The 13,286-nt window shown below is 32.0% G+C and overlaps 1 protein-coding gene across 5 annotated transcripts in view; it reads left to right on the top strand.

Annotated features, from left to right (window-relative positions):
• NR2C1 (nuclear receptor subfamily 2 group C member 1) overlaps positions 1-13,286 on the top strand; it is a 72,369-nt gene extending 59,083 nt beyond the window's left edge. For all 5 annotated transcript variants that reach the window (XM_037845428.1, XM_037845430.1, XM_037845432.1 and 2 more), the window contains 4 exons: positions 6,599-6,738; positions 7,936-8,073; positions 10,221-10,326; positions 12,376-13,286. In XM_037845428.1, coding sequence (XP_037701356.1) covers positions 6,599-6,738; positions 7,936-8,073; positions 10,221-10,326; positions 12,376-12,550 — 559 coding nt within the window. In that variant the 3' untranslated portion in view covers positions 12,551-13,286. The remainder of the gene's footprint in view (positions 1-6,598; positions 6,739-7,935; positions 8,074-10,220; positions 10,327-12,375) is intronic.

Genomic DNA, 13,286 nt, shown 5'->3' on the forward strand with positions numbered 1-13,286 from the left:
ACAAAAATTTTTGTTTTGTTTTAGGAGGACTTTGTAGTAAAGGAAAAAAATAGTATAACATCCTAACTTTTAATTTTGTCATTTACGTGACAAATCGTAGCAGCTAACTTAGCATTTTCTGTAAACTTTTTATGTTATCCATATTCATAATATGACTAAGTTAATAATTTGGATGGAGTAGATGCAGAGGAGCTAATAAATCTTAGCTGGCATCTGTAATAGACCATCTTTGATTTTCTCAAAGATAAGGAGGCAACAGAGGCCGTAAGGTGGTTGTCTCCCACGTACCTCCACTTCACCACCACTGTTTCAGGGTTCATCCCAAATTGTGTTACTAAGGAGCTGAAACCTGCTTTCAGTAAATATGTTCAAATACAGAGATAATTGCCAATCTCCCGATTTTGTGTTTTTGTTTTTTAAAAAAGAAAAAGCAAACTCCATAGTACCACTTCAATAATCTAGAGATTTGGTCCCATCAAAAAAGAGCACATCTGTATTCTGCTCTGAAGTAATCAGATGATGTGGGAAATTATCTACTTTAAGTAATCCAAGTTTGACCTAAAATTTGCTGAATTTATTTAGAAAGTGCTTTAAGGTAGCTGGCATCAAGAGGTGAAGAGAGAATGAAAAAAAAGTTGAGCCCATAGTCAGAAAATTATTATTCAGTAACAATTCAGTTCAATAGCTTATACTTCTGTTACTTCTGTTTTCCCTTTTGCCAAATGAGAATGACTGCCCATATGCCTTATCCTTAGGGAGTCTTTTGAGTATAATAAAAAAAACATATCTGAATCTTGACCATAAAAGTCATACAGAGAACTCCACTTTGGTTTGGGTTATTAAGCAATGTTGGATATACCATACATTAAATTATATGCATAAATAATAGACTAAAAGTCTGGTTTAAAATGGTTAACTTTTAAAATGATTGTTAGCCCTTTCTCCGAAAATAACATTTAACTTTGAGAATTTCTCCAGTCTGTTTTTTTTTCCTTAGGAAAAATAAAATACAGTATAAATTTTTTGTTAGCAGTTTGTTGATTTTAAAGCAATAAATGTATTCCCCTATGCTTGTAACTGGCATATTTTTGCTTTGAAAAGTAACCTAGTGATATTTTTAATAATAGGCTATCAATTATTTTAGTAAAACAACAAAAGGAGGAATTTTTAGAGAATAATTTGAAGTCCTTGAATTATTCATAACATTCTTGATCTTAAGAACGTCTATCAAATCGGGTATGATTCATCTGTGGAAATAGTCCAGATGTTGAAAAGACCAAACATAAAGCCTGAGGTTTCCAGTTACAATTAATTTTATAGTGGCAGTCACATTTCCCTGTGATCTGTCTAGAAAATCAGTTTCAGTGTAACAACTACAGGATTTTTTGCAATTAGAATATTTCATTCAAATCCATTAATTGCTACATAACCTCATTTCCTATCCATATGTAATAATGTAGGTATGTATGTAATAATCTGTAGGTCTGATTTATGTTTTGACTTAATCGGGTGGATGAAGACTGAAGACTTAAGTGCTAACAACAGAGAAAAATTCTATTCCATGTAATAAAAGCTATTCTAAATCTCCTAGAAACTGGTATTGGTTGCATTTTTGTCTTTAGATACAAAACTTGGTAACAAACCCCTAATTTTACAGAAAGAGAGAAAGAAAAGGAACATTAACCATTTTCTAAAAGTCAGGTTTGTTTTAATCACTTACTTTAATGAGTAGGAACAGTAGCTTAAAGATTTTTGAAACAGTGCATAGTTAATATTAATACTATTTCTGTTTGACTTCTGTATTTTACAAGGGCATTGCTTTTTTTTTTTTTTTAAACTTCTATGACTTCCTTTTATTTCACCCCATAAATACAAAATATTCTTTTCAACATTTAATCAATATTAAACTTTATTAATGGGATATTTCACCTTCATTTTTTCATACTAAGTTTTTACCATTCAGTGTGTATTTTATACTTGACAATCTCAATTTGGAAGCTAAATTTTCAACAGTTGAAATAAATTGTAGTCCTACTAAAAAAAAATAATGAAGTTGCATTTAACAGAAAATTTTTTTATGCTGCTTCAGTTCGTTAGTTGCTCTAGAGACATTTCAGGGATTTAACAGGCAACATTGGCTTGTGGCTATCGTATTGGACAGCACAGTTCTATATAATCTGGCCCCTCTGCTCTCTCTATTCTAATTTATTTTTTAAATTCAGTTTTATTGAGATATATTCACATACCATACAGTCATCCATGGTGTTCAATCAGCTGTTCACAGTACCATCATACAGCTGTGCATTCATCACCCCAATCTATTTTTGAACATTTTCCTTATACCAGAAAGAATAAAAATAAGAATAAAAAATAAAAGTAAAGAAGACACCCAAATCATTCCCCCCATCCCATCCTATTTTTCATTTAGTTTTTGTCCCCATTTTCTACTCATCCATCCATAAACTGAAGGGCATTGCTTTTGTATTTAAGATTTGTAGTCATGAAACTTAAAGGAATTCAGGAGTTGCTTTTAAGTTCTTCTTGCATAGTCTAGGAAAGCCACTGCATGGTAGTGGTAGATTCCGTTTGGGGGGCACCCAGCAGCAGTTCTCTCAATCTAGATTCTTATAATATTACCCAGAATTCCAAGCCCACCAACGTTTGCCATAGGAGATTTTATTTATTGAAAAGTTTACAAAACCTCCCACTAAATGCTAAGCCTGAAAAGATGAATCTTTTAAAATATCATTACAACAAAGGAATGTTTCGTGTAACTTTGTGGGTTTGAAATCAGCTTTAGTGCCATATCAATTATTATTATCCCCTAAGTACCTTGTTTTCAGTTCAAACAGATGGTGCCAGGTAAAGAAGAATGCCTTGGTTTGTTCAGGTAGATGCTAAATTGTTAGGTTATCTCCAAGTATGTATGACTGAAAAGTTGTATCTCTTTATCAAAATAAATAGTATAAATATTTATCTAATCTCTAATTGTGAGTACTGCAGGCATATTTTACTGAACATTAACAATATAGTGTAGTAGTTAAAAATACCTGTACATCTGTTTGAAAAAGAAGTCAACATGTTTTCTGTTAAGCAACTTAATGCTTTCTTGTTTTTTTTCAAACCTTTCTCTCTGGATGCCTGACTGATACCTTAACTACCTTCTCTACTCAGCTCCTTCTGCTTCTCAAAGGAAAGATACATTGAAAATAGGTAGTATAAAGTGACTACAATAGTCAATTGTTTTTTTCCTAACAGGAAAAATTCATAGCAAACGTACCCTTCAATCACAAAATACTAGCCTTAAGTGCCACACTCTACTGAGAAATTTGCCTTTAGTATTTTACCTGCTAACTTTTGTAATGATTTATAAAAGAGCATAGATTTTGGGCAGTCTGGTTTTACCCACATACTGGTTTTCTGTCCTTGGACTGTGTTACTTAACCTCGCTGAAGCTCAGTTTCTACATTTGTTAATTAGGAGCAGAGAGTGGCTTCTGCCACTTAGGTAAGATAATGAACATAATTCAGTGCCTGCTACAGAGGAAATAATAAATAGTAATTTTCCTTCATTCTCTCGGGAAACTTCTTCTTAAAGGGTACTTGGTTTTCTCTTTCCTAATGAACTTGTCAAAAACTATATAGGTGACTCTACTATATGGTGGGTTTTTTTGGCATTGGTTTTTTTTTTTTTTTGATAAATGTGTAAATAGCTATGTTTAAGTAATTGATTTCTACATTAAGCTATTTCACTTTTCCTTAACTCAGTTTTATAGCCCCTTGAATTCAAGCTTAAAAAGGAAATAAAAGAATTTGGTAATTTATACCTCAGTTGCCGCTTTTCATTGTTTTTCCCTTAGAGCTACTCTTAACAATTTTGGTCTTCCCTCATCCTCTACATGGTAATCCTTCTTAACCTTTTCTCTGAGTCTCCCCAACAATGTTTAGGCACTTTCTTACTGTTAGATGCATCACACAGACCAGTAAGAGCTCTTATTTCCTTCTAGTTGTCTCTTTTCTTTTCCTTTCCTGTGTTTATTAGTTAATTACCTTGATTAACTGTTTCCTCTTTAAAACTTCAGAATCAGAGGTTAAGATGAAAATTGAGTTGTTTGAGCTTTTCCTTCATGTTTGCTTTTAACTTTCTCCTCCTTTTAAAATTTTAAATAATACTGAAGTATATAACTGTAAAGCAAACCTCATTCTTCAGACATAACTAAACCTTAACTGTTAACACATGGTATCCTACCAGATCTTTTCCGTGGCATATTTAAATAATCAAATATACATAGACACACACATTTACTCATCCTGTTCTTTGACTTGCTTTTTATACTTATGAAGAATTCCTATGTCAGTCTTCTTCCTGTGTCAACATATGCAAATTTATCCTATTCTTCTTAATGGCTACTTAGTATTCCATTTTATTGATTTATTATAATTTTCTTACTCAATATTTATTAGTAGATATTTGGGTTGTGCCAGTTTTCTTTGTTATTATATTGCAGCGTTGAATCTATATCTTTGCTTCTTGTATTAGTAGTTCTATAAAATAGATTTCTCTAAGTGGAATTGCTGGGTAGAAAGAGTGTATATTTTAAATTTTAATTGGGTACTCCCCTTCATCAGGATCCATATTTCATATCAGAATGTTCTTACCAACTTAAATCTCTTTGGAGAAATGAAAAGAAAGTTAATAATTTCATTGTCTTTTTTATAATTAACTATATAGTTTTTGGTGTAAAGCCTACTTATTTGTGAAAGGGCCCATGCCCACATCTTTTCCAGCTCTGTCTTTTCTAAATTCTCGCTTCTGCCTGTTCTTTCACCCCCGTGATCAGAAGTCATTTGCTGAATTCCTTCTGTATGCCATGTACTGTCTTATTCATTGAGATACAGAAATGACAAGGGATTCCCTGTCTTCAATGAAGTTTTAATCTAGTATGGAAGACGGACTCCTTAAATCAGTAATTTAGAATACCATGAGATAAGTACAAAATATAAGTGTATACTGTATACGTAGTATTTGGGGCCGAACCTAGCATATGGGCAATATTTGCATATCATCAAAATAGAAAAAGTCTCTAAATACATATAGTAAAATTATAACATTTGAATTACAGGTAATTTTCTGTCACTCTCTCTTTTTTTGTTTGTTTCTCTACAGTAAACCCATGTAACCTTTGTAAAAAAATCTCTGTGTGTGTGTGTGTGTGTGTGTGTGCATGTGTATGTGTAGGTAGGTAGCACTAAAAGGAGAATAACTAATTTGGGAGATGAGTGTAGTAAGAGAATGTTTTATCAAGAAAGTGAGCTAGCTCTGAGCTACATGTTAAGGGATGAATTAGGAATTTACCAGGAAAACAAGGTGGGGAAAGGACATTCCAAAAGAGAGAACAACATTTAGTAATCCACTCAACAATTTTTATTGAACACCTACTTAATATATGCTTGTTCTTACCTCACCAAGTTTGCCCTTGTTCTTGTTTCTTTCTGGAATACTGTTTCACTAGATGTTTTTAAAAAAGATCTCTCCTGTCTTTCCTACTCAACTTAGATGTACCTGCTCAGAAAGACCTTCTCTAATCACCTGATCTAAACAGCCTCCTCTTCCTCATTTTCTAATGTATCGTTTTTCTTTATAATAATGTAAAATTTTTATTACCTGAAAAACTCATTTATAACCATATGTGTATGTGTGTAATATTTATATAAAATACTTGAAATATGTATTTGTTTACTTGTTTATTATGCTTCCCCTGTTTCATGAAGGCAGGCTTCTAGTTTATTGCTGTTTCTCCTCTGCCTGGAACAATACCTGGCATATATACTTTATGTCATGGCTTGTTCACATAATTCTTATATTTGTATCTCATAAGAACTCTGAGCAAGATACAGGACATATAGTGTCTCTGCATTTCATATAGTCAAGAAGCATGAGACCTTGGAAGTTATTTTGCCTAATTTGAAATGGGTAAGAAGTGGATGTTCTGGGTTTAAATCCCTTGTGTCATGGCTTCTAATGTTTTTTCTACTCTCAGATGCTGCTGAGATTTATCATTCAGAAATTTAGAAAATGACTTTTGACCTTTCTTATCTTTTATTACTCCTAGTAAATTCCTTGGGCATCTCATATTGTATACTAATGTCTCATCTGAAACAGAATAAACCACTTCTCCTAGGTTGTTTACCTGTCATCAAATAATTCTAACTTAAATTTTTAATTCTAATTTAAAAAGGTATTTACATGAAGGCAAAAGAAACATAAATGTATGCTTTTAAAAAAAAAAGTTTTAATCCATCTCTCCATGACATGAGATTAAAGCCCTAACTTAAGTTTGAAATATCACTTGCAACTGTTCTTATATACTAGCTGAGTGATTAAAGAGCTAGCTAATATTTAAATATCTAAGCAATTCCTCATGAATTCCTATCAACTATATAAAACACAGAATTGATCAAGACCATGCCCAGTTGGCCTTTCTAGAATAATTTTAATTAAGTATATTTTATTTTTAAATCTATGAGTAAGTTGTAAAGTTTATAAAATTTATTTTAATATCAGATTTGTGTTTTTGTGTTTTGTTTTTGTTGAATAGGCAAGAAAACAGCATATCATTGGTGAAAGCTTATTGGAATGAACTTTTTACTCTTGGTCTTGCCCAGTGCTGGCAAGTGATGAATGTGGCAACTATATTAGCAACGTTTGTTAATTGTCTTCACAGTAGCCTTCAACAAGGTAAAAAAACAAGTACCTTATTTATTTCCTTTTCCAGGATATAGGAGGGGGAATCAGTTTTATAAAATGTTATGGTTGAAGTTAGCTATCTTATGATTGTATTATTGTTTTAGGGACAACACCCAACACCCTTTTTACTTTCGATAAATTTCACAATTTGATAAATTCGTGAATCATCCAAAACTATTTAAATAATTAAAACAAAACAGAAACAAGTGTAGTTAAATCTAGATGGTTCTTTCTATCCAGGCCATATGAACTGCTGGACTTTGGTAGGGGTACCAAAGAATCCAGGGTTAGCTTATGTAGAGGTGATCAGACATTGAAAAATGTATCCTTCCCACCAATTTTTAAACTATGGTTCTTCATTATAGCCCTTTGAATTCCAAGATAGGTTGATATTTTTATCAATTCATCGAAGTTTATGCTTTCCCCTAAACAGTACTGAAGAGTCACAGAAGGTGTCTTACCCTTTTTTTGTTTTCTAGATGGAAAAGTAATTACAACTCTCATTCATTTAAGGAAATTTATAACTGATTTATAACTGATTAACTTTAAAATGGCTTGTGAATAACTGAGAGAATGGTTCACCTCAAAAAAGAACTGCCTTTTGAGCTCAGGAAATAATTTATTAATTGGGAACTACATTTTATTTCTTAGCATCCTCCATTTCCCATTGTTTTACAGGATCTGTAATTTTTTAAGGATCTGCTTCTTCCTAATATTTAAGGGCAGAGGAATCACTTTAGTCTCATCAACCATAAATGTCTAGAAGAATGCAGCACTACACTCCCATCTTATTTATGGACTTCTAATCCTGATTTGTTTCTTATATACTTCCATTGTGTTATACAGCTATAACTGACTAATCAGATAAAATCCTGTAACCAAGATTTGAGTCCTTTGTATTTTCGTTGGTCAGTTTTTCAGGTGGTTGTCTTTATAACTTATCTTCTTAAAGGTGTGTCTTGAGAGAAAACATTACATTTATGGTTTTTATATAGAAAAAAATTTTTTCTTGAATTAAGAATTTGTGAAGATGATTAATTAGTTTCATCTATGATTTGAGAGAGCCTGACTTTTAGACATAGATTGGTTATATGGAAAGCTGGAAATGAGTGAGAAGGAAACATTGGATGAAAATAGTTAAGCATTTTAGACAAAAACTGGAAACTTGTTCTTTGCTTTTAATAAAAGATAAAGTGTCAGCAGAAAGAAGAAAATTATTGATGGAGCACATCTTCAAACTACAGGAGTTTTGTAACAGCATGGTTAAACTCTGTATTGATGGATATGAATATGCCTACCTGAAAGCAATAGTACTCTTCAGTCCAGGTATATAAACATTTATTTCTTCGTTAAAGATATGTTGTTTGAGGATTTGGAGAAATTGGAACCCTCATACATTATTGATGGGAATGTAAACTATGTGGTTGCTTTGAAAGATAGTTTGATAGTTACTCAAAGTGGTTAACTTAGAGTTAACATATGATCCTGAAGTTCCAGTCGTAGGCATTGGTCCAAGAAATGAAAATATATGCCCATATAAAAATTTTACATTAATGTTCATAGCAGCATTATTCATAATGACCCAAAAGTGGAAACAACTGATATGTTCATCAACTGATGAATGGATAAACAAAATGAGATATTTCCATAGAGTGGAATATTTGGCAATAAAAAGAAACAAAATACTGATACATGCTGTAACATGGTTGAGTCTTGAAAACATGTTAAGTGAAAGAAGACAGTCGTAAAGGACCACATATTGTATGATTCCATGTATATGAAATGTCTAGAACAGGCAAATCTATAGAGACATCAAGCAGTGGTTCCAGGGACTAGGAAGAGGGGAGATTGGGGAGTGACTGTTAATGGGTACAGGGTTTCTTTTTGGGGTGACAAAAATGTTCTAAAATTAGATTGTGGTAATGTTTGCACAATTCTGTGAGTATATTAAAAACCATTAAGTTGTACACTTCTAAGTGGATGAATTTTCTGATATCTTAATTGATCTCAATTTTTAAAATACTGTGTTCTTTGCAGGTTTAGTAAACTAAAAGGTTTACTACATTTATCCTCCCTCTGTTGCATCTCACTTTAATTTTAAGCTTTGTACACTGGATATACTGAGTCTACTATTTATTTGTATATATTAGGGCCTCTGTGCCCAATGTGAACCAATATCTGATGTTAAAAATCCATCTGGCTATGAATAAGGAAGATTGAAGAAATAGGTGAAATGACATCATAACCTTTTGGTTCTGTTGTCACATCAATAGTTGAATTCTTAGGTATACTTTGTTAGACATCTTAAGAAGCAAAATGAGAGATGAGTATTGCAGTGTTGATAGGCTAATTTCCCAAACCTCTTATTAGAGTTACCAGCAAATAGAAAATAAGTCTCTCATATGCTCTGTTTTCTAGTTTTCACATAAGAAAATGGTAGTAAGCTCAGTGATCAATTTTTAAATAAGAGAATTGACTCTTTTCTTTGGTCCTGTATTTTTCATTTTGGTGTGGTCCTGTATTTTTCATTTCATTCTGTTCAGCATAAAATTATCTGAGGAATCCAGTTTTCTTCTCATCCACGATACCAACAAAATAATTAAAGCTTTTTTGGTACTGTTTCTTCTAATGTTTCATGTGAGTTAAAAAGATGTATCTCCATTTTTATCACTACCAATTTGCCACCTTCATTTTCTTTAAATGTGAGAAAACATAGATCTGAAATTAGAAGTATAATGTAACTTTTATTAAATATTTTCAGTATTTTCTTTCAGCACTTTTTAAATCTCTTCATTCAGGACAGAGCTTTACATATTTTTCAACATTTCTTAAATTAGGCATAGTTTTTATGAAGTTCTTTTAATATTTCCATTTTTGTAAAATGTTATGACCATTTGAAACATGTATATAGATTATTTCATGTGATTTATGATATCAGAATTTTTCTAATGGAAATGATGTTCATAGTTCATAATTTCATAGTGTCGTAATTTTGTAAGTACCTTTTTATCTAATAGTAAATTTTTTCCTTATATAAAAAATACTGTACAGACTATAATCTGCAGCAAATATGTCACTGGATTTTTTTTTTTTTTTTTTTTTTTTTCTTTTAGCTAAGCTGAATCATTTCACTTTTGTTCCTTTTGAAAGCAAAAATGATCAAAATTCTTTCCACCCTTTTTGGAATAAGGAAAAAAAGCTATAGATTTTGGTAGACCCCAATTGTCTCATTTTTTTATTAGGTGTTAAGAATTTGTACATCAGATTAAATAATTTCAAGTGATTAAAGTACAGTGCCTGGTACATAGTAGGTGAGCTCAGTAAATACTTGTAGAATGAAAAAGCCATATATTGTATAATGAGACTTCTCTTTTGACTGAATTATTTTCACCATCCCCTTCCATCTTCACTCCCAATGCCTTATTAAATGAGCATTCAGAACTAGGATTACAATATTTTCTTTAATGTTTCAGATCACCCAGGCCTTGAAAACATGGAACAGATTGAGAAATTTCAGGAAAAGGCTTATGTGGAATTTCAAGATTATATAACCAAAACGTATCCAGATGACACCTACAGGTATCTAGATGTTAAGTAACTTAAATTTATTTTAAAACTTCTTTGTGAATTCATTATTACATTATTTTCCATTCAAAAAGTAATTGTTTCAATTGACCTAAATGTTTACTCAACAATAGCTGATACTATTGACAGCAGTACTGCATTGTTGCAAGCACTTTACATGTACTATTTCATCCAGTTCTCATATTTTATATGAGGAGACTTCAGCACAGAGAGTTTAAGTAACTTGCTCAAGGTCCCACAAAAGGTGACAGAGCCAGAGTGTGAACCCAGGTGGTCTGACAATAGATCCAAACTCTGTTTTCTTTAGATGAAATAATGAATTTTATAGTTAAAGGAGGGAGAAATTAAAGAACAAATGAAAAACACCATTAGAGAATATTTAATAATTTTGAAACGTGGTTTATGATATTTCTACCAAGTTATTTCTTGCCCATGTCCTTTGGGAAAAGAACTGTCTTTTTTTTATAAAATCAACTCAATTTTGGAAGAGGAACAGTATGAATAGTGGTTAGGCACATGGATATCAGGGCCAAGTACCTGGGTTTGAATCCCAGCTCTACCACTTAGCTTTATGACCTTGTGCAAGTTATTTAACTTCTCTGCCTCAGTTTCCTACACATGAAATGGTGATAATAGTATCTACTTTTTACAATTACTGTAAGAATTCAATCAGTTAATATATGAAAAGTGCCTAGAACAATGCCTATTAACTAGTAAGGGCTATATAAGTGTGTTTGCTAATATTATTATTAGCTTAGCATACTCAAACTAGTAAAAGGACATTTTGCATACAATTTTTTACATATATTAAATAATAATAGACTTACAAGTCAGTTCCATCATGAAAATTAACCTTAGTTTCACCAGTTTTCCTACCAGTTCTCTGGATGCTGCTAAGATAGTGGGGACAAAAAGGAACAGAGTCACGGCTACAGGAAGATCAGTTAATCCCGGGGGCTGCTGGTTTCATTTGTTCTCAAGTGTTAGAGCCCAGGGCCTGAGAATAGTGGAAAGATAAAAGTATCACAGGCATTTTTGAAAGGTGGATTTTTGTTGTTGTTGTTGTTCTGTTGTTGTTTTTTCATTTCTTTAAAGTTTCAAAAGTTGCTTTTCCCTTTGCTATACAAATAAATGCCATATTTAAATGTTTCCTTCTTTTGGAAATACAGCTGTTTGCTGGCCTGTATTCTATTATGTTGTAGGTAACTTGACTTCTGGAACTCTTTCTCAGTTTTTTATATTCCTAGTTATTTAAAATTAATAAATTATCTTTGGATAGCAGTTTCAACTTACACTTTCACACAAGACACAATCTTACCCTTAGGAAACTCACTACCTAGTACAGAAACTGGCAGGAATCCTTTCCTTACTCTTCACAACAGCATTGGGAGAGACTAGGAGTAATTGTCTTGCACACATTCACATAGCTAGGAGACAGATGCGTCAAGATTTGAATCCAGTGGTCTTGATTCCATATTCTGTGCCCTTCCCAGTAATGACAAGATTGCCTGTTTTACCATTTCCAGTAGGATTTTTATGAAGCAAAACCAAGAAAACTATTGTATTTGAACCTCATGTGTCCTTATAACACAAAACATTACATTCTTAAAACTTCAGATGAATTCCTAAGACGTTCTTAAATGTATAACTTGATCAGTGGTTACTCCCTAGTTTAATAACCCATGTTGCACAGTCCATACAGCCAAATGGAGGCAGCACAGCATAGCAATTAAGAGCAAGGCTTTGCTGTGGAGTCTATCAGTGATAGTTACATACTCTAAAGCTTGCAAATACTGAAGTTTTGATTTTAGCTTCTGAAAATTAGATCTTCATTACATTAGGCCATAGAAATTACTCATATTTTTACTGAATTCTTTTTCTGATTAACAACCTTGTCTACCCCTCATCTATCTATCTATCTATCTATCTATCTATCTATCTATCTATCTATATATATATATATATATATGTTGTTGTTCTATCTATCTATCTATCTATATATATATATATATATATATATATGTTGTTGTTGTTCTTTTTTAGGTTATCCAGACTACTTCTCAGATTGCCAGCTTTGAGACTGATGAATGCTACCATCACTGAAGAATTGTTTTTCAAAGGCCTCATTGGCAATGTACGAATTGACAGTGTTATCCCACATATTTTAAAAATGGAGCCTGCAGATTATAACTCCCAAATAATTGGTCACAGCATTTGAAAGCTGGGATCTGAGTGCTGTGAACATATTGTTTTATCCTAGAACACAAGAAGACATCAAATTGAACTCATTGCTTCCAAAGTATCTGGAAATTTTGCCTTTAAAGAGTAACCAAAATCCAAGGTGTTTTTATGTTAACCTCCTTAAGAATAATGTTTGAAGTGACTGGGCAAGTAGCAGGAATTAGAATTTCTCTTCCTGTCTTATTTAAGTGAATATTAAGAATTGCTATGAATCTGTTCTAGGTGAAGATGACACCTAAAGCTGACACCTCTTGACTATCTAAACTAAGACCTCTCATTCTACTTTATTTTATAAAACAAATAAATTAATCTTTTTTTTTTGGAGGAATTGTGTTCTATTCATATTTAGTTTCATTATGAGCTAGTACAAACACTTAATGATCAGAAATTCCTAACGAGGATTTTCTTGCATTTTACTCTTCCATAATACAATTGTTTCATTTTAATTGCCATGTCAAAAGAAGATTAGTTTATGCTCAATGGTATATTATTAACATTAGAAGTATAGGAAATAATAATTGAATATATATTTTTTGTCTTTTGTAAATACCATGGTGTCCCCTATTATATGCCATTCTCATTGCTGGCAATGAGACAAGCCATTTGTGATCTTACGAGTTGACACTTTTACTGTTATATATTATTAGTTACAAATAGTTTTTATTTATGTAGCAAAAATTGTTTTTGAGAATAAAATTGGGTTCATGTTTTAA

This window comes from Choloepus didactylus, chromosome 8 (assembly GCF_015220235.1).
Source record: "Choloepus didactylus isolate mChoDid1 chromosome 8, mChoDid1.pri, whole genome shotgun sequence".
NCBI classification, from domain to species: domain Eukaryota; kingdom Metazoa; phylum Chordata; class Mammalia; order Pilosa; family Megalonychidae; genus Choloepus; species Choloepus didactylus.